This window comes from Branchiostoma belcheri, unplaced genomic scaffold (assembly GCF_001625305.1).
Source record: "Branchiostoma belcheri isolate BF01 breed outbred unplaced genomic scaffold, Haploidv18h27 scaffold21, whole genome shotgun sequence".
Classification (NCBI taxonomy): Eukaryota; Metazoa; Chordata; class Leptocardii; order Amphioxiformes; family Branchiostomatidae; genus Branchiostoma; species Branchiostoma belcheri.
This window is the reverse complement of record NW_017803602.1, coordinates 3,574,930-3,600,185: the sequence shown is the minus strand read 5'-3', so window position 1 is coordinate 3,600,185 and position 25,256 is coordinate 3,574,930. Positions and strand designations below refer to the sequence as shown.

The 25,256-nt window shown below is 40.8% G+C and overlaps 1 protein-coding gene across 1 annotated transcript in view; it reads right to left on the bottom strand.

Annotated features, from left to right (window-relative positions):
- LOC109469819 (dynein heavy chain 8, axonemal-like) overlaps positions 1-25,256 on the bottom strand; it is a 64,365-nt gene that overhangs the window by 10,132 nt on the left and 28,977 nt on the right. Inside the window, exons 46-81 of the mRNA XM_019768529.1 lie at positions 24,979-25,157; positions 24,307-24,494; positions 23,886-23,972; positions 23,441-23,548; positions 22,817-22,951; positions 22,103-22,267; positions 21,276-21,522; positions 20,456-20,697; positions 19,898-20,038; positions 19,403-19,508; positions 18,866-18,997; positions 18,199-18,341; positions 17,485-17,619; positions 16,861-16,983; positions 14,896-15,109; positions 13,912-14,021; positions 13,590-13,753; positions 12,352-12,544; positions 11,536-11,658; positions 10,932-11,062; positions 9,782-9,935; positions 8,864-9,028; positions 8,042-8,268; positions 7,735-7,853; positions 7,425-7,528; positions 6,351-6,527; positions 5,767-5,934; positions 5,177-5,392; positions 4,721-4,858; positions 3,970-4,097; positions 3,348-3,519; positions 2,650-2,805; positions 1,835-1,990; positions 1,207-1,296; positions 686-778; positions 256-360 (exon numbers count right to left, since the gene is read on the bottom strand). Of these exons, the coding sequence (XP_019624088.1) occupies positions 256-360; positions 686-778; positions 1,207-1,296; positions 1,835-1,990; positions 2,650-2,805; positions 3,348-3,519; positions 3,970-4,097; positions 4,721-4,858; positions 5,177-5,392; positions 5,767-5,934; positions 6,351-6,527; positions 7,425-7,528; positions 7,735-7,853; positions 8,042-8,268; positions 8,864-9,028; positions 9,782-9,935; positions 10,932-11,062; positions 11,536-11,658; positions 12,352-12,544; positions 13,590-13,753; positions 13,912-14,021; positions 14,896-15,109; positions 16,861-16,983; positions 17,485-17,619; positions 18,199-18,341; positions 18,866-18,997; positions 19,403-19,508; positions 19,898-20,038; positions 20,456-20,697; positions 21,276-21,522; positions 22,103-22,267; positions 22,817-22,951; positions 23,441-23,548; positions 23,886-23,972; positions 24,307-24,494; positions 24,979-25,157 (5,434 nt within the window). The remainder of the gene's footprint in view (positions 1-255; positions 361-685; positions 779-1,206; positions 1,297-1,834; positions 1,991-2,649; positions 2,806-3,347; positions 3,520-3,969; positions 4,098-4,720; positions 4,859-5,176; positions 5,393-5,766; positions 5,935-6,350; positions 6,528-7,424; positions 7,529-7,734; positions 7,854-8,041; positions 8,269-8,863; positions 9,029-9,781; positions 9,936-10,931; positions 11,063-11,535; positions 11,659-12,351; positions 12,545-13,589; positions 13,754-13,911; positions 14,022-14,895; positions 15,110-16,860; positions 16,984-17,484; positions 17,620-18,198; positions 18,342-18,865; positions 18,998-19,402; positions 19,509-19,897; positions 20,039-20,455; positions 20,698-21,275; positions 21,523-22,102; positions 22,268-22,816; positions 22,952-23,440; positions 23,549-23,885; positions 23,973-24,306; positions 24,495-24,978; positions 25,158-25,256) is intronic.

The window sequence follows — 25,256 nt, the reverse complement described above, 5'->3', positions numbered from 1 at the left end:
ACAAGAAAACTGTCATGTAGCTTTCAGGTAGTATCCACTACTTTTCTTCAGTGAATAATTCAATTATAGTTGAAGGGAAACAGTTTTCTTGTGAACAGTATGCATTGGTGTAGAGACTGGCCAGACTACATCTGAACCCATTGAATCTGTAAACCAACCTACATCTTGCAGTTCAAAGCGTCAAATAGCATAATTTTAATACTATTAGCTATATAAGGCAACACAGCAGTTATCTTACTGAAGCCCCAGACAAACCTGAGTGCTGGTGAGCTTGTAGAGCAGGTTGTCCTCCAGTTCCTGCATCTTCCTCTTGTTGGCTGTCACGTCTTCCATCAGTTTGGTCCGCTCCGACTCAAGTTCCTGGGGGACGGTGAAAGTGTTTTAGTCACTAAGACACCCTTAGGCAATCTTGACACTTTTTCCCATGTTTTCTTTATATTCCCTCTACTAGTGCCAAACCAGCAACCTTGTCAGCCGTATTTCCTATCCATGTGGCTATCACATGTACACATATCTAGAAGTTGAGCTCTTGTGGTCACCAGTATTACTGAGAATTAGTAAGATGGGTTTCTCAAGCCTAGCCAAATAATTCTAGTGAAAAGACTCTTAATCTTGATGCTTTGAGAGTCAAGTAAATCTTTCCGATGATGACAGGTTCAGCCGGATGAATGTAGCTGAAACTTACGGCTTTCTCAGCAAGGATAACCCTGCCCAGCAGCTGGTCCTCCAGACCCTTCATGGTCACAGTGAAGTCAATGATTGAGGTACGGGCACTGATCTGTAGTGAGGAGACATTTCGGTCACATATTAGAGGCATTAGGTCAATGCTACATTTCAAATAACTGTTTATGCTGTGACAATGCTTTCAGAACCAAGGAGAGATCCCACCAACAAAACTTTAGAGGTTTTTGTCTTGTGAGAATGCTTTCAGCACCAAGGAGAGATCCTACAAACAAAACTTTAGAGGTTTTTTTTGTGACATGCTTTCAGAACCAAGGAGAGATCCTGTCAACAAAACTTAAGAGAACTTTTGTCTTGTAGTGATACTTTCAGCACCAAGGAGAGATCCTACCGACAAAACTTTTGACCAATTTGTATTGTGTTGTATCAGAACACATGGCACCTTATTAGCAAAGGGAGCTTTGTTTTTGTTTTCCTGACTGATAGTTAGAAGACAGAAGACAGCATATGTGAGACAATACATACCTCAGGAGTGTATGCAGGGTTGGGTAGTTTGGTGGTGATGTAGAGGGTGTAGCCTGTCATCACATCCACCTCCTTATCGCCAACTTTCACCTTTGGGAAAAAAACAAAAGCTTTAAAACTATAATCATAGTACTATAATCTTTTTCCATTGTCATGCAAAATGTAGTGTACAACAAACAAGTGGTACGCACTCAAGATATTTCAACTGCATGCATTTAGAAATATTCTAGGCCAGTGTAACTAAAACATCATACGTGTCCAATTGAAAATTGAAGTAAAATCAATCTAATAAACGATCTACGTTTCTTGTTTGAAGTTAAAACTTTTGATCAAACACAAAGAATGGTTCTCATGTAGAGCTTTTGACCTCCTCAGTAGACTGACCCAGTGAGACTTGTAACGTGGCTTCTATGAAGTGTGACGTCAACACTGGGTGAAACTGTTTAAAAGGTCTAGGTGAGAACCATTCTTTGTGTTGGATCAAAAGTTTTAACTTTGAAAATGTACAGTGTAACTAACAACACAGATGAAATTTCATGACATCTATTTTTCTGTCTTCTGAATTGTGTCTTCACCATTTAGTTGGTTAGTAATCATCCTCTGTTCTGAGAGTAAGTGAGGGGCAAACCTTGAATGTAGATCCTGACTTGATGAAGTTCTTCTCTAGGACGTTGTCCAAGGCTGGGTCCAGCTCTTCATTGATGTCCTCAATCAGTAGGGGTCGACCCAAGGACAGGGCGTCTTCCAGGTGGGTCCGGAAGTACTTGTGGTTCAGGGACGTCACCTGGAGGTATGGATGTTTAATACATGTACCATCATCATAGCAACATAGAAACACAATATTGTATCTTTTGTGGATGGGGTTATCATGTTTACCTAGTACAGAAGGAAAACATATTGTTTTTGCTTAGTTTCTTTTTCCGTTCAAAACACGTAAGGTCAATGACCTGGAACAGATGTCACCATGGTAACTAATGTTGTAGCAGACACCCTGTGGTGTTGGATTACATGATGTAGCAAGGGACGGGTTACCACATATACATGAAATGTGTTTTAGTACGACTAAACAGAGCAGTTGTTTGTTAGGCTAGACCATGTGAAGGTAAACATTATGCATTTGCTTTGCAAATGTTACCTTTCTAGTTTCTTATCAGTGTTATTTGGTTGGTTTGTGAACAAAATAGTTTTACATCCCACCTTTCCCCTCTAAGACATTTAACTTAATAATTAATTGTGGAATAACTACAAAATTACAAAATCATATTAGGGAAGATGCATATTTGAAATATCAGGCCTTTACTGTAACAGTTGGGAGCTTAAAGATGTGATAATGTATGTACAGAAGTGGGATAATTAGTAAATACTGTGACAAAAATGTTGTCAACTATGAACACAGATGAACTTTCATGAAAGTTAAAGTTCCTATCAGGTCTACTGACTGACCTGTAGTTCATGGTCCTTCTCCTTGTTCTTGATCCAGATCTTGCCTTGACCTTGAGGGTCGATCAGGAGGGGGTAGCGGGTTGCCTTGGTGACAATGATGCCATTTTGAACAGACAGATCATCGTTAGGCAGGCCCTGTAGGTTCCACTCTCCAACCTTCAGGGGGGATACAAAAACAACACACATGGTATTCTTAACATATCTGCATCCTACTTTTTATTTAAAAATGATGGTATAGACATGTGATGAGTATTTCATTCTACCGGTATGTGTCAGACATTATCGACCTTCCCCCGAATCTGTTCCCGAACACCAGGCGACCAGGTTCAGCTGATGTTCGGGAGCACTATGACCAGGTTTAGACCATGCTTACCTTCCTATATGAGTCAAAACAAATTCGAGTCAAATTTGAACCCTGAATATGCCCCTAAAACTGTTGACTTACTCCCGGATGGTTGGCTGGTGTTTTACAGACTTATGGTCGAAAACCAGCCAACCGTGATCAAACCCGAATGACTCACAAATGTTTTTAACAGTTTGATGATGATGAACAGTTTGAAACGTTCGGCTGGTGCAGCAAAACCATAGCCAAATTCGCCAAACGCCAGCCGACCCAGTACCAACCCACTTCTAACCATAGTCCGCGTTTGACTAGCGTTTGGGAGGCCAAATTCATGAATGTGTGACAGGGGCTTTACCGTAGCCTGGTCCACCAATTCGGAGGTGATGTTGAGCTCCTTGGTGAAGGGAATGTGGCGAACAGACAGCTCCTTCTCCCACACATCCTTCAGCAGGTAGGTGCGGAACTCCTGGTTGAAGGGTCCAGAGTACGACAGGAAGGCTGTGCACAGGAGGGAGTCTCCCACTAGCCTGGAGGGAGGAAATGTCATTCATTTCAGCTCTGTTAAAAGCTGCACCTTGCAGCATCAGCAATGGACATAGTATGTTGACAGACTTTGGCAGAACGTCTCATTTAAAGTCTTAGTCAGGTATTTAAGAATGACATCCCATCTATAGTTTTCAAATATTGCGTTAAAAAAGAAACTTCTAATTCAACGTTGAGCAAACATCCAACAGAAACCTTGAAAAATCTGCGCATCATGCAGGTACAGTACGTTCTGCTGAACTGTTTAAGGATATATCATTTTCGACTACAATTTTGTATTACTTTATACAAAAATGACATATTTTGATAAGACATGTGATAAATTACTTTTTGAAAAAGCCCTCTAGCCTGTAACTTGCTGACCCAAAGGTAGCAGGTATAAAATCAACTTCAGGAAGAAAGAGTATAATTTTTCCCTAAGACTATTTTGTCACCTGTCAATCTGAGCCTTGAATTCCTTGCTCTGTTGTGTCCATCTGGTTTTTTCTCCAGCCAGCCCACCAATCAGAGCAGAGGCTGCCTCCATCTTTTTCTTGCAAGCTTCAGCATCATCCAACAGATCCTACAAACACACAATCATGATTTTCTACCTTCTAAACCACATTTATTAATTAATTTTGAAAAGTAGGATGCAGAGATAAATGATTCATGCCTCCCTACTTTGTAAAACATCCTTTAGGAGGTTTGAAGGATTCTTTACCAAGTACATGAAACTTAGCATGAATTGAAAACACACAAATTGAGACCACCACATAATGCTTGCATAGCAGTCAGTCTTGTCCAGTGACAATCAGAATTTTGTGATAAAAAATATGATGAATATGGTATCATGTCCGTAGCCAGGGGGGTTCGGACCCCCCAACAAGGCTCAAGGGTCCACCTTTTGTCTGTAAGATTTTTCTTTAAAAGGTGGACTGATTCGTATCACCAGCGGGGTTGAAATCATAGAAAAGCTGCTAACTTTGTGAATGAATAAAAAGTTAGGTATGATTTATTTTCTTTGAAATCCTCTTAAAAATGCAAGAAATGCTATTTCAGAAGGTTTAATTTTCAAACTTTAGGACCCCCTAGGAACTGTCGCTGGTCCCTGAGACAGTGGGAATACACCCCCGTATTCAAAATCCTGGCTATGGGCATGGGTATAACTCAATCATTGGCCTTAGTAACATCTATTAGACTGCTCACTTGTTTCTCCTTCATGGCAGCATCAAACTTGGCCTGCACTTCGTCCAGTTCTGCCTGCTTGGCATCCAGCTGTGCCTGGGCTTTGTTCAGCTGATCCATGGCTTTGCCCAGGTGGGCCTCCTGGACCGCCAGGTTTGCCTACATGAGGTTATTTGTTTGTTTATTATTTTGTTTATTTGACAGATCTCCATTAGTGAATACAATGCATATTATTACATACTAGTCTTCATGGAGTCATAAAAATTACAAAGTTGTTGGAAATTAAAATTCAAACCTGTTTCAGACTTCTACCAACACAGATGAACTTTCAAGATGATATTTGTCCTGTATTAGGAACAAAATAGAAAGCTGTGCTATTTCATGTGGAAAATTGTTTGTTTTTGTGGTCAGTTTTGATTTTTGCACACAAATTTGCATGAAACCAACTCCTTGCCATGATGGGGCATTTCGCAGTACCTTGAGGGGCAAGACTTCCTTGTTGATGCCATAGAACACAGCCATGGCACACGTCCAGGCCAGCAGGCCTGCCACGTTGCCACACACTTTCTTGGCATTTTCTAAGCTGTAGTCCTCCATGCCCAGGTACGGCTGCATCAGTTCCACCATCTCCTCCGTGATGGTGTCTTTGGGGAAGTTCTGCAGCATGGACAGGAACCCGCTAGCTGACATCAACTGGGGAGGAAAGGCGAGAAGAATCAGGACCACAACTCCACAACAGTATCATGCATAGCTAAGTGACCAGTATTTCTAATCCAGAAAGTCAAGAATTTAACACTACAGAATGTATTTCACCTATTGTTGCCTTCGTCAGAAGGGCATGTTTTTGGTTTTCTGGTGGGGCAGCTGTCGTATGGGTCTGTATGTAGACCAACGTCATAACTCCAGTAGTTGTGGACGGACCTTTTTTAAAATTTGATACGTGGGTAGCTGTTGTGGAAATAAAGGTCAAGTTTGAAAATTGTCCACCTGTCCACCAGCGATCCGGCACAAAGCACTATACCAGCTAATAATTTAGAGATACAGATACAGAGATACATGCTGCCCACCTTTAGTGACTCTGACCAGGAGGGTTTAGGACAGGGCCTGTCAGGGTCCAGTGTCACGGGGTCCAGTCTTCGGCGGAACAGGAGGATGGCACAGTCCATGATGCGCATGATCAGGTGGGGAGGTTTGGCCAGCTTTCTCACCGTACCAATATCCGCAGCTTTGATGGTCTGGGGGTAACAGGTTCACATTGAGTTTTCTTCTTTTTTAATGTGTTTTTATAATTTTTATAAAGTACAAAAACTGTATGGCACATTTCCCAAAAAAAGGAATAATAACCAGAAAACAGAAATTCAATGTAATACACAAAGATACCCCAGTACATACAAAACTGCTATCAAATTAAGAACAATTATTATGATAAACAATCTTTCAAACTAATACTTTTGAATCAGTCTAACACACCAACAAACTGACCCAGTGTTGATGTCACACTTCAAAGAACCCACGTGACAAGTCTCACTGGGTCAGTCTACTAAGACCAGAGTGACAGGTCGAAAGCTCTAAGATGAGAGAATTTTTGTGTTGGATCAAAAGTTTTAACTTCAAACATATCTTGAATTTATCAATATCAGGAGGTTTTTACCTGTAGGGCTGCCTCTGCCTCAGCTAAGGCTGGTTTTGCTGCTTCCAGTTTCTCCTCGGCAACTGCCTTCTCCACAGCGATGTCATCCACAATGTGCTGAGCTGCATCCTTTACTTTCTGTACCTCGTTCTTAACTTTCTCAGCAGCCTGGGCACTGACTGTCACCTCAGCTAACACCTACAGGAGGGAGTCAAGTAAAATCTTCCAACTGCCTCTAGTTGCTGTCGCAGTACACAGTATTAATACATTAGAAATAGAAAAGGGTAGATACAAACAATTGCCTGTTAACGACAGAATATGCAAATATTGTACAGGAAACGCAGTGGAGGATGAAATGCACTTTATTTGTCACTGCCCTCATTATAGCACCGAAAGAGATCAGTTATTTGAAAGGGTCACCAAAATGTTCCCCAGCTTTATTCACCTTCCCGGCCTACAAAAAACTGCATTTCTATTAACACCTCCCAATTCATAAATTATATATCGCAAAATGTCGGCCATTTCATACTCCACTGCACACGGAAAAGAAGTCAAACCCAACAATAATTACAAATGTATATATAAAGTAGCATTAGCATCACTTATTATCATTCTACTGTTCACTGTTGTTATTATGTTCTTGCAATTAGCCCTCGGGCATGAATTTGCAATAAACTTTCAATCTATTAATGGGATACCCTCAGAGTCTATGGCACTGGTACACAAAGTAGTGCGGACAAAACTCTTGAATCCTGGCTAGAACTGCTTATGTGAGAGATAGCCAGGAATAAACTGCACTGTGTGGTATATACATGTATGGGCCTTCAGACCATATGATTTGGATTGTGGAGATTTTTCTGTCCGTGTATAAATGCGCCACATTACACAACTGTGTTCCAGGGTGAGCCAGCTGCAGTTCGATTGACCCCCGCAGGTGGCCATACAAAAGAGGGAGTCAAAATGTTTAGAAACCATTTTTTGTTTTCAGTTATTTTGTAGATTACACCTTAAATTTCAACATATTATTTGGCCGTGTTTCTCTAGTGCACCCTACAATAAAGAAGAATAAGTGAGTTTTGTCAGAACCAAACCAACCTTGTCTGCCTTGGCAGAGGCAACAGCAAGGTCCTTCTCTTTAACAACCAGCTCCTTGGACAATTCGGCAACAGACTCTCCAGCTTCTATCAACTTCTCCAGACCTTTGATAGAGCAAGAAAAAAAAAGGGTTCTACAAGAGCACACTTTTTAAAATTTTGAGCATGATTTTCACTCCTTGATCTGAAGGAAACAAAATATTGTTGCAGTCAATACTTTTATACAAACTCAACCCTTGGTACTCCCTTATTCTATTTTTTCGTGCCATCTAACGACCATGACAATAAAGAAATATGACTCCATATCATACCAGTGTTCATACGGCGGGACAGCTCCCCAATATGTGCATACTTCTCAGAGTAGATGCTCTTGTAGCCATCAATGAAGGACAGGTAGGACTTGGGTGTTACATGGGTCTGACGACGGTACCTAGAAGAATGTTCACCAATAAACTCTCCATGACACAGAGACAATAACGCTAAGAAAAACAGGGTTACTGGCATCATGGTAATTACTGATACCTAATAGCAACAGCGTTTTCAGCACTAAGGAGAGATGTTGCTACAAACTTAAATGCAACATCAAAAATCTATTTGGAATGCTCTGGTGTGACAGACCTGTCAAAGTATTTGACACAAGCCTCGGCCACTTTGTCGTGGAAGATGCCCATGGTCTCCACCACCCCCTGCTTCACCTCGGCAGAGCACACCATCTCGTAGCTGGCCAGGAAACTGTCGGCCACGGCCACCAGGGCATCCTTCGGCCACCCCAGGAACCAGTCCATGGTGCAGCCCGAGATCAGCCCGGGGAACTTCAGCGATCGGTTACGGAACTTTTCACCAACCTGACAGAAACAAAGGCAAGGTATCTGATGACTCACTGCACAAAATCCCTTCTTAAAGCACATCTTAAAGATACATAAGGTTACGTTTCTTCCCTTATGAGTACAAAAATCACAACAATCTGCCAGCCGGTTCTTGAGTTATCCTTCTTCAAAGATTTTTAAACAAACTACCCTGTAGTTCCAGAACAAGCTGCTTGGGGGCCCAAACTATTTCTTCCCTAGCCCAAGAGCTATCTACCATCTAAAATCCATGACTGTAGCATGTCTAGATCATGAGCTATCAAAACCGGAAGTTTTGCTGCAGTACCAATGAAAGCCGCCAGGGAAGCCAAAATCTAATTATTTCTAGGTTTCATGAAGACCTACCCACCTACTAATTTTCCTGACAATGCATATAAAGCTTTGTGAGTTAATTGCTGTTCACAGACAGACAGACAAACAATTTGGACAAGCACTACTGAAAACATAACCTTCTTGGTGAAGGTAATTATGGGTTCAAGAACAAATAGTCCCACATGCAAGCATGCCAAAGTAAGTCAAAGAAAACTTTTTCTCTCAAGCACACTTCTCCAGCCTTGTACACAGTTGTACTTACCGGCGAGAAGCAGAGAACCACGTGCAGGTTGTCGCGTGCTCGGGAGATGAAGTAGTCGTACAGGTTGTCCTGGGTGGGAGCCCGGCGTGGGAACTCCTTCTTCATGACAGGGATGAGCTCCTGGGTGATCTCATCCAGCTCATCACGGGCAAACAGGTTGGACACCTGGGAACACAGGAGCACGGAATCACTCCAGTTCTCACAGGATGGAATCCACAGAACAGATGCTAAACTTGATGCGATGTTTTTGAAATTTATCGGATTTTACATTGCATTTTACTATTATCTTGTGTCATGATTCCTGTAAATTCATGAAAACCGACACCCACATACATGAATAGGCTGGCAAGTACACAGGGATCATAGAAGAGTATGACAAAAAGTCACAATGACTAGACTTAGATTAAAAAGGAAGCTTGCACTATAAATTTAAAGCACCCAATAAATTCGGCTAACGTAAACTACCAGACCTCAGTCTACCTCTGACTACTGTCACAGTGGTGTTCACATGGGTAGAGGGCTGGTTAAGACAGTAACCAAGGCAAACATACATGTGTAAAGACAAATCCTTACTGCATTTCCCTGAGCAATAAAGTCTGCAGTTGAAAAGAAAAATGTGACCAATGGTATTTTTACAAATGCTAAAAGATTATTTTGTGAAAACTATGAAACTTTAGTGTAATGACAAAAGCAAAGACAACAGAATTTCTGACCAGATGCTAATTCAATGAAGATAATACTGAGATACAAGTGACATTCTTATTCAAATCTGTTGATTAAGTACCTCATGACTGGGAAGACATTTGAATTTAAGCACTTGGACATTGCAGTATAATGGATCAGGGGGAAACTACAAACTTTAAGGTTCTACATGTATATCATAATTATAGTAACTGTGATTGTAGCACAGCCTTTTACCTCCCCAGAGCTGAGTAGATTGTTGAGGTATTCCAGGAAGGCCTCATCTTTGATCTCGTTGTCAGTGAAGATGAAGGTGATGCCGTTCCCCTCTCCACCGGCCACACGATACAGGTACTTCAGGTCATCCATCAGGTTACTCTGATTGTAGGACCTAAACAACCAAATATGGATATATTTGTATTGAATCAGATGCTTTTGTTGTCAATTTTGATACAGGACAGGGATAAAAGTAAGGTACCAGCTACCAGCTCTCCATCCATGCATAGATTATGTAAATGTGAAATCATTTGCATCAAATTTACAAATTTTAAAGTTTTCATGGGGCATGAGGTCCTAGAACTCTAGTTTTACGTTTTATTGTGTTTAAGGACCTAGTTCATTCCAGGTTTTTACACAATCATTAGTCATCCTATAGTACTTTTACATGTACTGTCCACAGTTGTTGTACTGGATGGGTAAAAGCAGCAGAAATTTTATGATCATTATGCATTTTTTAGGCAGTATCCATTACCAAGGTCTCTGCCAAGCTACAAAGGATATGTGATAATGACCTGTACCTGTAGCTCACCTTTACTATCATTCCCAAGTTTGACACATTTGTTCAGGAACAAGACCTGTTCTCTGTGTATAGGGGTAGTGGGTGATGTGGGTATGTGGTAGGATTTAGGGTTTGAGGTTGGTAGAAAGGTAATAAGGGTTTGGTTTGGCATGGGAGGAGGGAAAGGGAAATAAAGTCAAGTTAGCATAAATTATGGTAAATGTTAAATTACTATAAATTACATCTAGTAGGCACCAACATATTTTATCTGAAATGGCTGTTGTTTGTTGTAATGTTTTACTCTATTAAGTAACTTGATTTTACTCTATTACAAATTATTGGCTGTGTATACTTTTCACATGACTAAGTTTATACATTATCTTTTAATGACAATCACACCAATTTTCATATTAAGTTTTTGATTTAACATGATCATACAATCATGTAAAAAACATGATCAGCTTTAAATGTAAGTAATCCTTCCCCATACAAATTAAAATAACATTGATCACTACTCATCTAACATATTAGGGTTGAAAAACTGTAATATACCTTAAGCAAAATTCTTTTTCCTTTCAGTTCTACATGTACTGTCCTGAACTGACCCACCTGGTGAGAGTGATTTGGAAGATCTTGTAGCCAGCGATGAAGGAAGCCAGGCGTGTGAGGGACTGCTTCCCAGAACCACCCACTCCCACCAGCAGGGAGTTACCTCGTGGGGTACGGATCACACGAGAGATCTGCGAAAAAGTAACATTTGGGGTCTCAGGCTAGATGTGTATATTCCTCGTATGAAGTACACATTTTGCTCTACATCATGTTACATCAAACAAAATTGAGATGATGGAAAATAATAGTAGTCACAAGCAAATTGAAAGTTGTGCAAGGGCAAAGCAACACCATCCATATAGTCATTTAGGAAATAATTATGGTGCCAGATGGTCGACCACATTGTGAAAAAAAAATACAGGAAAAACATTATTACAACAATGATAGTTTAATACTTTATATTTTTGTGTATGCATGCGTGCCTGTATATGTGCGTGTGCGGGTTTGTGAGAGTGTGTGTACGTGTGTTTGTGATGATGAGAGTGTGTGTCTGTGTGCGTTAGCGTGTGCGTTATGTGTGTGCATGCATGTGTAAGTGTGACAGTGAGAGAATTGGACATACATGTACAAATGTATATGCTACTACTGTATGCTACTTTCCCACCTTGACCAAGTGAGTCATGGCATCCTTGAAGAAGACCAGGCCCATGTGTGCTCCCCGCACTGTGTCATTATAGGAGGCCATGAACATCTGCAGCCGCTCACTCAGCACCTGGAAGCTGGGGATCTGGACAAAATATCAGTCAATTTTCAACTTAGCACAGTGGAGCTTGAAAACACTTAGAGATGCTTTGGAAAATGAACAAATTGGTTCAGTGGTCTGGCTAGTATTCATCATATGTACATGTATGTAGGTTACGTAAAACTATTAAATGATAAAACAAATTTAAGATTGGCATGGCAATATTACTTAATAGTTAAAAGAACAATTTCTTTGACTGATTTGATTTTATGGATGAACGCGCGCTTTCGCCTGTTCTAAAAAAAAGAATCACCTCCTCAGAGGCTGAGACTGGCCTGGGTGCCATCCTCTGTAGTCCGTGGTAGCTAGCGACAATAGGGAGCTGGCGGTAACTACGGAGGATGGCACCCAGGCTGCCGAAACTCCACGGAACTCAAGAACTCAGTACACTGCGGACTCCTAAATGCCGCAAAAGGCCAGCATGTGCAGGCTTGTCATAAAAGTTTCTATGCACTACCACAAATTCATAATACCAGCTTTGTATCCCAGTGGTTTAGCAGCATTTTTTTGCTGGAATTTTCTTTATTTGCCCGCGTGCACTAGTTTGGGGGTCTTCAGAGGATGTCATCCATAAAATTATGTCAGTGTGGCCTAACAGTTACTGTGAGACGACTGCTCAAAGATTGATTCAGTTGGATAAGATTAAAGGAAAACCGACAGCTGCATACAATGACTCACCTTTTCATAGATTTTGGGTGCGTCGAGGTCAGCGTCCTCGGGCTCCTCTCCTGTTGGCTCGGGCGCGTCTCGAAGGAAGTCCACAAAGTACGGCTCCGGGTCCAGCTCTGCCAGGTACTCTGCACCGATGTTCTCACCTACAACCCTGATGATGGCCTTGAAGAACCAGTCCTTGTCTTCTGAGTTGGTAAACCTGAGGGGGAATACAAGGCAAAGAACTTTGTTTCTCAACCACAGACAGAAAATGTTAATGAAAATGAAATGGCCAAACAGAATTTACTTAGGCTTGACAAAGCTTCTATGTGTGCCTCTCTCAACAAGCCTCAGTTATGCTGATATTGGGTGATATCTTGATCCTCAATCACTAAATGACACAGAAAATACTTGATCAGTATGATACACTTCAGTCTTAGCCCAGCTTGCAATTTGAATAACCTGCACAGCAGAACAGTTTGCAGATGTGAAGTTGCACATACATGTCCCTTTTATGACGATCTTCGAGAAAATATGTTTCGTAAAATTTATACAAAATCACCTGACATCATATGGGAAAGAGATGAAAATAGAATTAAGTGGCTCTTTAACGTGGGTGTATCTGACCTAGCAACTTTCATTTATCGAGCGTGGGGAAAAGAAGAAAATACCTGTATTTATAACACATCAACAGTTGTCACTTTTTGTTACTTCTGCACGTTTGTTTTCTCTTATTATGTTTGATTTACCTTATGTACTTGTATTTATTTTGTGAACTCTTGGTTCATTATGTACAGATTTGTTTATTCGCATTTACGATCTGCTATGAGTTCACTTATTTGTTCACCATTATTGTATATAGCCTACCTTTATTTGCGTTCATATTTTGTTTGGATTCTGTTATCTGTACCTTTGATCGTCTTTTGTTTATGTATAACTTATTGAATCGGTGTCGTATAAGCCCACACGGGCTGGGCGCGGGATAGCGCACGACACGGAAATAAAGTATCATTCATTCATTCATTCATTCATACATGTAGTATGCTAACAAATATAAAGTTGTTTATTTTCACAGTAGGAGGGTAAGGACAATTTCACAGTTGAGAAACAATTCAATCTAGTTATTGTACAGACTGTAGTGATACAATGAAAACACATATTTGCAGTGTTACGATTGTAATAAAGAGGTCACTGCAAAAACCGTGAACATTTTCCAAATTAACAGTGTTGAAATCCCTCCATAGTTTACTTGGCTCACAGCCCACCTGTCTACGATGACCCTGACACACTCGTGCTCCCACAGGGACAGGAGGTACTGCACGTCGGCACACTCATCAGACAGGACCTTCAGCATCCCCTCCCAGATCCGACTCAAGTCACGCAGGTTGAAGATGTAGTGGAACTTGGCTGGGGTGGGCAGCATCTTCACCTGAAGTGGGAACAAGAGATTACTAGTACTCTAGATTTATCTCACTGCAGTCAAACAGCCAATGTTGGGTGCACTAAGGTGCACGTGTACCCAGTATTTTGAGCCATGCTAATCATTAACTCCATATTGCGTCTTTGTGGAGGAAGTAAGCCTGTTACCTTGGTCATCTGCCACAGGACCCTGGTAGCAGGCACCAGCTTCTTCACTATGTCCACGACTTCTTCACTGAACCCTCTCTCCACACAGAAGTACCCCAGGCCAATGATACCTGTGGCAGGCAAACAGGATACACTGTTACAAAGTTGAAGCCTTAGATCCAGCACAAAAAAAGACCATCATGAACCTTCATCAGATGTCTGATCCACTCGTCAGCCTTCAATGCAATGATTCCAAATCAACAAGTATCTAGTACTTGCTTTCATTATGGGTTCACCACACCACGAAGTGGTGGTGAACCCATATTGCTTTTTCTGATGTTTCTCCTTCTCCTGCCATTTTTTAAATGGATTCAGCTTCTTCATTTTAGGGCCTAAGGTCCTGAAATTTGGTATGGAGGTACAGTGGGCAAATACCCCTAGGCGTTTTTTAATTTTTTGTGATACAGGCTTTTAGAATGGTTTTATTTGAGTTTTTTGGCTGTGTTATAGCAAATGTATTACTGTGTTAGTGTGCTTACCACGTCTGGGCATGAGTCATCACAATGGAATGCAGGGCATCAACCAATAGGCATGCAGCTTTCCTCTATACTTCTTGCTGATTGGCTGTTGGGATTTAACTTGATTAACACCTGCCCAGAGCATTTCCATACTGACAGTATGTCTTTATTCAAGTGTTTTGGTAGGTATTTCAAGCTTTTCTGCTCCAGCATTGGAATGCGGGGCATGAACGTTTTTTTTTTTATTTTGAAAATCAACAGTTTGCATTATGCAATTAAAAATCCTAACCAATAAAGTAGGGAATAGCTATCCAACTGTTGTTTTAGTTGTATGTTACTTCATATTATAGTTATATCAATGTAAATCATTGTTTTCCCTTGTGTTTCTCATTCTTTCCCTGCCATGTCGTAAAATGTGGTGAACCCATCGCTGTATTTGCTCCAAAGCAAATATTGGCCTTTCTAGTTTGAATGTACATCAACTCACGGAAGATGTGGTCCATGGAGTTGTTAGAAGGCAGAGTACAGTTGAAGACACAGAACTGTCTCTTGAGTCTTTCCGGGATGTCGTTCCTGCCCCCACCAGGATGGATCATGGCTGCCAGGAACTGGATGTCCACAATGTGGGTGAACTCTCCAGGCTTCTCCAGGTTATAGAACCCCTGCATCTCCATCGTCTGACGTACTATCTCATTCGTAACCTACAAGGCATTGGCAAAGATTTAATTCCATACCCCTGTGCTCGCCAGCGTTAATAAGACCAGTAAAATATTTCTTTTTTTCATGGAATAACCAAAGGCTGGAATGAGTACATACTGAAAAGTTCTATATCATGATTGTGTGTAAGCAGGGATCGAAATTCATTTTTTTGATTAGGTGCACTGGTGCACCTAACCAAAAAAATTAGGTGCACCAAAAAAAATTTGGGTGCACCACATATTTCCAGTAGTACATTAATAAGTTAAATATTATTAATATCAAATAAATATTCCACACGTAAAGAATGCTAAAAATGATCGTAGCAAGAGTGGAAATTGCATCGCTATGGAAATAACACAGTAATGATCTTACCGAAAAAGGGCAAATTAGGATGCCGAGATCGAAAAAAAAAATATAAAAAAAATCTAGAAATGAAAAAAAAATCACACAAAGCCTCAATCTTTTTGCACTTGACTTCTCGGTTGATTCGGTTTCGGACTCCGACTCTGATGACCCGGAACTGGACAGTCGGAAGGAGCTCGGGAGGCCGTGGAGGAGGGCCCGGGAATGTTGTCGAGAGCACATGGCCGCCCCCCTCCCCCTCTGTCTCGGCGCTCCCACGGCACGGTCTGTCCACTTCTCGCTCGTCCGGGCGTGTTTCCCGTTGGTTTCCAGCTTCATCGCTTCCTTCGGGGTTCTGAAGAGCTTGGGCTGATGTTGCCACATCTCGTCGTCATCACGATCGGACCTCGGCTGAAGGAACCGTAGAAGCGAAGTCTGTCTCGACATATTTGTTTTGCTTTGTCATCCACGAATTTCATGGCCGAATTTTGTCGACACCCGGGTTTTGACGATGTGACCTCGAAGATTATCGAAGTCAAGCGAAAACTGCACGAAAACAACATTTTCTCACATGACAAGCCCCCGAGGTAACTCCCAAAAAGCGTCGGAAAGTTCCGGAAGCGAGTTCGCGATGTTTTGGTCACATGACTATCAAGAAACCGGGGAACGAGAGGGAAGAGATCTCATGTCCAGTGTTGTAGTCGGGATCCGGAAGTTGGTGGGTAACGCGAAGTCGGCACTGCGCCGACACATAATTTTTCGGGCTTTAAAAACTGAAGTAAATCTAATTCTATCTCAAGAATTTCAAACAAGCAGTGCATCAAAGGTTTTTTATTATTTTATTCCATCAAAGCAATGTTGGAATTACAGTGTTTTGTACCTTTACCGTACTAATACTACAAAAATATTTAGGTGCACCGGTGCACCCACAGTCAAAAATTGGGTGCACCGATCCAGATTTGGGTGCACTAAGGTGCACATGCACCCATTATTTCGATCCCTGGTAAGGCTACACCAATATGATTGGCTCTGGGATTTTTAAAACACATGCTTAGCCGGAAAAACATACCTTGGTAATGAAAACAAAGTCTGAGGACCAGCTTTATGCCTTGGTGCACTCAGTTTTATGTGTCAATACTGTAACAGTTATATTTAATTTGACCTTCCTGTCCTGTGCTTTTATGAAATCCCATTGCTATACTGTAACCATAAAATGGCACAGAGAAACAAGAAAATAAATTGGTTTAGCCTAATGTTACTTACTCTTACTACACAGGACTAACAAAATAGTTTGATCTCAATTCCCCCTTCAATCTTTTTCTTTCCATCCTGATGTGCAATGCATGAACTTGACTTTCTGTATGCAATGATACCCTTCCCTCATACATAGACTGAGGATTGACCATCTTACCTGGTCTCCCCACTCGTTAATGATGGGCATGTTGATGTCGTCTACAAACACAGTCATCTTCCTTCCCGCCGGTGGGCCGTAGGTGGTGCCCATGCGCTTGTCAACATAGCTCTCAATGGTACGCTGGGAAGAATGGGAGATAGACCATTAACACATTGCATTTGTTAAAATGCATAATACCTTCTAATTCATATTTCTTAAATAGATATATTGCAATGTTGCGTGCTTTGCTTTTAATACATACTCTCTGAAGAATATAACACAAGTCATTTTGTGAAATGCATAGTTTATTACATAATCTTTTATTATATATTTCATGAATAAAAATTGCAATGTAGATTGTTTTGATATAATATCTAAGCTCAGGACTTTGTATAATAGATGTGTTGTGAGATTAACAAGGCTTTCTCTTGGTGAACACTGTCAAAAGCTACAGGGGAAAAAAGAGGTTCTGCAATTGGAGAAGGTACCACAATGGTTAAATATATTAAGCAAATTTATATGTCATGTATAAAACATGCTAAAGAGCCTTATGCCTCATTAGTCCTTATGCAGTTCAGTCACCAGGCTATAAAATTGTACAAACACAGCATAAATATAACACAGCACAACATGTAGAAGTACCTGGAACATGAGTGGTACTGTGGCTGAGGAGAAGTTGAGGCTCTTGCCCATGTGAACATCAGCATCATACTTGGACATGTAACCCTTAATCATCACAGTCTTAGCTGTACCCTGTTCACCAATCAGCAGAACAGCCTGAAAAATGTCATATCATCTTTAAATTAAGGTTCTTGTCTTACATAATAAAAAAGTTATTTCTTTATTTGCAGGAATGAGACCCAATTTCAAAAAATACATGATTATGAATATGAAGGTGGTACACTGTGAACATAGTTAACTTACAGTAAATAAGCTTTGGTAAAGGATAGACGGTGTGGTTCTGATACTGATATCTATGACTTGTTAAGATATATCAAAGCTCTGCGTGACTATAAGAGCTGCAAGAGCATAATGTGCAGCGATGGTCTTTCAGCACCAAGGACAAATATAACCACTGATAAGACCTGTTGGACACAAAAAAATGGTTTAGAGCTCAAAAGTACAAATGTATACTAAAATCACTCCAAAAACGACCTGGATGTCCATAGATCATAGTACACTTTGAAATGGTGCAATTTGGGTTAATTCTAATATTGCATGGTACTATTATTATAAGACTAACTTGTAGTTCACCAACCAATATGGCTGCCATTCAGAATAATTCGCATACTATGAAAGCCCTGTATCAAAAATGAACATTATGTTTTTGGTGCAGGATCACTGTCCCAAACCCACCTTGGACTGTTTGGCAATTGTATCGATGAGGAAGGATGTCCTGACGTTGTCCACGTTAGGTACCAGGATGGAGGAGTACTCCAGGACGGAGTCTGTCGGGTAGAGAAACTCCTCCACACGTTCACTCCAGTGCTGCCAGTTTCCTGCAAATAATGTCAAATACTATTATATAATACTAGAATCATGGCAACATTTGCAAAGCAAGTTCGTGATAAATGTTAATGTTCACATGGTTTAGCATAACAATACTACTGCTGCTGTGTTTATTTTTACTCAAACACATTCATAATGATATCTATGGTGACCAGCCACATTAAACTCTATCCTGCCACTTGCCACATCATGTAACAAACACCATGGGGTGTCTGCTACAGCAGCAGTTACCACGGTGACAGTCACCTCGTCCAGTTCAATGACCTTCTTTGTTTGGAGAAGAAGAAACAGAGCAAAACAATTATAATATTGTTTCCTTCTGCGGAGGTAAATACACCAAATAAAAAAACACAGTGTTTGTGAGCGTGGGTTTGTGAACGAATGTTTGTGAACAAATACAAGATGTTTCATATACCTTTTCTTTTTTCGAAACACAAAGTCAATGAGAATATTCCCAAAATCAGCTATAATTTGCAAAACTTTTGCTTTAAAGAAAAAATACTTTGTAGCTCACCATGGGAGTCCACCACAAACTCAAAGATGGTTTGGCCTGCCTCAGCGTCACATTTAGGCAGGTCCAAGGCACTCTCATGGCTCCTCAAAAACTCTTCCAACTTGGCTCGATCCTCCAACTCTAGGATGGCACCTGATCAGGTAATAACAGTCTGTTAGTCACATTATTGTGATTTCTGTTTTATCTAATTTGTTTCCTTTTTTGTTTTCTATTCCACCAAACTATGCCGGACACAAGACTTAGGAATTCTTCACTGCACTGTGCCTTACAGCTTGACAATAAGAGCCCAAAAGCAAAACATCTTTTATGTCTATGATGTCTTGTTAAACTAGATGTGTTTTCTTACTTATAATGTATGAATATAATATTTAATTTGTACCTGATGGTGAGAGTGTTTTAAAATGTTGTTTTAGTAAAATGTTGCCTTTTGTGTTTTACAAATAAGGCCCCAATTCGAGCAACATGATTATGCATGGATGGTAAACATCATCATATCGTAAAAGTCTAGATTATTCAACAAGTTAGTGTCAGACTGACCGATGCTCCACATGAGAGCGAAGATGAAGATCCTTTCTAGATGCTCAGCAGGTAAGACTCCTGCCTCCTCCTTACTGGGGATCAAACCCTCCAGAAGGTTCAAGGACTGAAAGAAAAAGGGGGTATAAAATTAACTGAACACATTCTGGCTAATGAAGATATAGAGGAACTAATTTGTACTTAATACGTTGTTGTCTGCTTTTTAACTGCTTTCAAATTGATAAATTGTAGTTTTCAAAACAAAAAACTACAATTTTTTCCTCAGAAATCTTAACTGCATGCTTCTGCCTTTGGGTTTTGCAAGCAAATTATTAACGGTTACCGTAACACTGTAATTTGTTTTTCCATATATACATTGCTGAAATATTGTCTTGTTGTGGTTGCTGCCATTAGGAAGTAAGATTTGGGTTAGATTCAAGTTGTTGTTTTTTTCAGAAACTTTTCACTACATCTAAGTCTAACAATATTATGTGAATAAGTCTATAATTTAGTTACCTGAGCGATGTAGTTACATTCCAGCAGCACCATCTTTGGCCAGAGGTTCTGAGCCATGTAGTGGTACAGGTCGTTGAACACCTTATCATACAGGGCCTGCAGGATGTCTGCCTCCTGAGGCTGCCTCTTACGCAGCCAGCCCTGCATGTCATCAGGGGAACATCAAAATAGCACATCAATTTGGGTCTGGTTTGTGGCCTTCCTATACCACAAAAAGGTCAATGTAGAGTGTAGAGTGTTGAGATGCTATAATATCAAAATTGTTGGCCTGGAAAAATAAAATTTCCTTGAAACTTAAATGCCAACTAGAAAGGCCAACATTTGCTTGGAAGCAAATACAGCATATATCACTCCATCTCCCTCTCCATTCCAAAATGGACTGTTCCATACCTTTTGCACAAATGGACCATCCCAAAGTTTACTAAAAAAAAAACCCACCCCAATCCAAAGTGGACTTTTCCTATTTTGACCACCTGCAAGAATGGACTGTTCCAAAAACACCCCAGCACAAAATGGACTCTTCCATGTTATGGAGTTAAATGAGGCTGCAGAACTCACAGCAAGTATGGGCCTGAAGTCCAGCACAGAGGAGCTCATGAACACCATGCCGTTGCGTGAAACTGTGGCCGGTGAGGCGTTGTCGATGTTGTGCACCTCAAACACGACCTTACAGGCGGGAGACATGGGGATACGGTCTCCGTTAGCCAGGGTCAGGGTTCGGTTGTCATCCAGCACAGAGTTCAGGTTCTCAATCCAGATAGCATCAACAGGACCATCCAGCACTATCCAGATGTTCTCTCCTGTTGGTGAAAAGACAGGGAGCTTACAGTCAGTACATCACAACTTTCTTCCTGACATGGGCTAAAGATTATTTACAAAAGCTGTGTGAGCTACAGCAAGTCAGCAGAGATGCTCACTTTTGTTACCGCCTATGAAGTATTGAAGAAGTAACGGCAATGGTTTCTAAACTTTTTGATATGATCCATACTTCCTAAATTCTGAGTGGAGCAGGTAAAATTTGTCTAGTGCAACTAATTGTCAATGTTACTTGCACCAGCACAGGTACTGTATGCAGAAAAGAAAGTATTTTGAGCCCTGAACCTTAGATGACTCTTTTCAAAACACCTGTACCTACATCCTTAAAGAGGTTTATCAGTCAAGCATAAATCACAGTTAGTGGAGTATTCCTCAATCTAAATCAGTGACAATTTGAAAAGGTAAAAAACACATACAAAAATTTTTGATGTCCAATGTATGTCTTGATCACGGACTAACCTAGTCTCACGAGAACACAACCAGTCTCGCCTGTACCTACATGTACTTACTAAAAATTAATGCAGAATGTTAAAGGTTATGAAGACGGTATAAAATCCTTCACCTTTCTTGGCCTTGTGAGTTCTCCTCCACAGGGTAGAGAAGATGCCGTCTGTCCAGTCATTGGTGGCCACGTCCAGCCGGCCAAACATCTGAGGCGCCGTGATGGCCTTGGGGTTCATCCTCATCTCCCTGTGGGGGGCCCCGCACTCGGTCATGGACTTCATGATGGTGTGGATGCACTCTGTCTTCCCTGCCCCGCTCGGACCCAGGGTCATCATCCCCCAACGTACACGCTGGGTCTCAAACAGCTGGGGGAAGGAAGACAAGATATTTATTTATTTGTCTTGTTGCTCATAGCCCATATTATAGTACGTATAATATTATATAAAAAACTTTGAAAACACTTATGCCATCAGCTGGGTGCTTGACACATAACTTGATTGTAAAATGCAGCTTTAGGTACAACATTCAAGAGTTGAGTCATTTTATTCTTGAAAATATATTTAATATGAATCAACTTGGTCTGAATTATGTGTCTTCAGCTGGGTTCTTGACACCCTACTACATCTAAATTAAAATGCAGCTTTAGGTACAAGATTCAAGAGTTGAGTCACTTTATTCTTGATAATATCAACTTGGTCCAAAAGGATGAAAAATAGATAACATAAACCAGTTAATAAAATAAAGCATGAACGCAATCAAAAAATTTAAATACATCTCACTTGTCTAATGCAATCACACACAGAGACCTTGTAGCTACTTCTGATGTTAGCATTATCATTGGTAGTCTCCATTATCATTATGAAAACCTCTACTTAGAGGACTCAGTTTTGAAGTGCCTGGCTGTATATCTGTTAACAGGACCAACAGGTGGTCTTTAAAACTTGCCTGCACAATTTTGAGGTTCCAGTTGGGGTGGTTGATGAGGTTGGGTGACTCGTCCACCTGGTGGGTGATGGCTGCCTGCAGGTCCTCGTAGGTCGCCGTATCCAGGACGATACCCGGGAACAGGTCACCAATCAGACTCAAGAACAGGGGCTCGTCTTCATCCACCTGTCGTCATGGCAACAAAACACACATCAATCAGATTCACTAATAAACTAGAAAGGTAACATTTGCATAACCTTCACATATGGTCTGCTCTGTTTTGATTAAAATTCTTACTCAAACACATTCATATATACGGTGACAGGTTCTAAATCCCTCCTGCTATAAAATTGCAACATGAACCCAACACTAGTTACCATGGTGACAGACATCTGGTACAGGTCATTGACCTTATCTGTTTGGAGAAGAAGAAGAGGAAACAAAGCAACAATAATGATTGTGTTCCTATGGCTAATTTAAAATGTTTGTCAATCCATACATTAACCTGCTCATTGTAAGTGTCATAATTTGTGTTAAATTTTGAGGAGTAAACAGTTTTTGTCGTAGTCCACCTTAAAAAAGATTAACCCTGTTACAAGGAATGTTATATCATCTTTGCCTCCTGCAGCAAAGGCCTTTCCCTGGTGCTGAACTCACAGTAGCACTGCAGCGGGGTTGGTCTGACCTTCTACCCTAGTAGACATCACAGTCACAGCAAGACACAAAAATCCTTACCAGCTTGGAAAGATTCATGTCCCTGAGAACTCTCATGACGATGGTTGACTCTGTCTCCTCTGGTCGAGCGCGCTTGTTGGCTCCCAAAGTACGCAGTACCGACAGGATGTTCCTCAGGCCAAAGTCATAATGCACCTAAAAATAACAACATTTACTCTGGCTTTCAACAATCAATTATGTCTGTTTATTTATTTTTTATCTATTTCATCATAAAACGGCTGGGTAGCCTATTCAGCTAGTAGAAGCTGCTTTCCAATGGGACCCAACATACATTTACACAGGACAATACATTTAGTCAAGCAACAACAGGTGGACAACGGTCAAATAAAATCTGATGTGTCAAAACAAAAGCATGTCCATGAATTTTCAAACCAATTTTTGGGTACTACCTTAGCATTTAAAGTCTAAGAGGACGTGGTACAGTACAACTACAAAAAAAGAATTTGAAAAAAAACATAATTTTTTGGTTACATCAAAATTTCTTTTATTTTACCCTGAAAAATTTAAGAATTTTTGTAGTGCAAGGTAGTCTAGTACTTGCAGGCAATTTTTTGTTTAAATATTGAACTGACAAAACTGACACTGTATCCAATCACTGGATGTACCAAATTCCTCATCCCGTACCTGTTTTGAAAGCTGCTCCTCACACAGTTTGTAGAGTGTGTAAAACTTCTGGGCCAGGATGATGTTCTCCTGAAAACCACAGCTGGCCAGCTTCACCCTCATAATGATCTGTACACAGAAGCAAAAGGTGTCACTGATTATACTTAGTCTACACGTTTTAAAGGGGAACAAGAGGTTCAAGAAGGCGGGGAGTGGGAAAATTGTGGCGCTAGGTGCTAGCCGCAACTTCAAATGGCTGGCAGCACTCTAAACTACTATGGACTAACAATCATAAAAGTACATTAGAAAATCTATGCAACTGACTTCCAATTGAATATCACTGATAATCCACCACCTGTGTGTCAAGTACTCACAATCAGTATTGATATCATAATATTTTTTGACCATTTACTAAAGGCTACTCAGTACAACATTAGAACCAGCAGAGAATGAGGAAGACACGTACCTGTCTGTCTGGCACCATCATGGCGACTGTTCTGAACTGGATCTTCAGGTTCTCAGGGAGCTCCTGTCTGCCAGCATAGCCTGGGTTCTGTGGGAAGGGAGGAAATGCACTCATCATAAGTTATGTTTAGAAATTGTTGATTCCAAAAGGCTAGATGGTGGTCTTAAGTTGAAAGGTCTGGTCTTGATACTTCAGACCAGTAATAATATTGACTTTGTGTTTCTTTAAGAAGTCAAGTATTGTCACACTCACTATCTGGGCTTTGATCATTCAAGTATTGTCTATCCAAACAAAACCTTGAAAATACAGCATGAAAGCTCATATATGTTGGTATAAGTCATTATGAAAAAGGTTTTAACTGTCACTTCCAGCACAAAACCTGTCTCAGAGCCTAGACAGGACGGTAGGACAGTTTCCCTACCATGGTGATGAACAGGCCAAACTCAGGGTTGAGGTCCACGACGTCTCCGTCTGTGAAGATAAACTGGGTCTTCCTCTCCTTCCTGGCCATCAGGACGATGTAGATCTGCTGAGCGGCCACCGACAACACCGGCAGGTCAATCCGGTTAAACTCATCAAAACAACCCCAGCTGCCAGACTGGGCAAGACCTGTGGGGAAAAAACAACCACAGTGGATTCAGCACCAAGGAAAGGTACAGCATACAACATAGAAAAGCAGTACTCTTTTCATATAACATATAACATTCCTGGTATCATTAGATGCACCATACATGTAGTTGAATGCACTTGATGTTTGATGAAACCAACCACAGCAGATTCAGCACTAAGGAAAGGTACAGTGTAAGAAAAGTTATAAAGAAGAGCCATTTGCACCGATCAGTCACACTTTGTGTTACAATGTAACTGTACAGGTGAATCTGAGATAATATGTAACATATTCATTAATTAATTAGTATTCAACAGTTTGACGAGGTACGGAATTGGTGAGTTCTTGTATTGTGCAGTGCAGCAATATGGAATATCAAGTTTATCTGCATCTGAATCTTATAAAGTGAAGAAAATAAAGAAATCAAACAGTTGAAATCAATTAAAGAGAATAAACAAGATGAAGAGAAATGATGTGACATCTCACCCTTGTAGATCCTTCCCAGCCCTCTGTAGTCCATCTGGTCAGAACAGTTGAAGACCACCACGTACTTGCCCAGGGCCTTCCCCATGTCCTTGGTGGTCTCTGTCTTCCCAGTCCCGGCTGGACCAGCAGGAGCACCTCCCATACTCATGCCCAGGGCCTGGCCCAATGTGATGTAGCACCTGTCAAAAAGGCACAACTCAATCAGATGTGTTTGAGACATAAAATTATCTATGGTCTATGGGCTGAATAGTACTATTTAAATGCCAAGGTACACATGT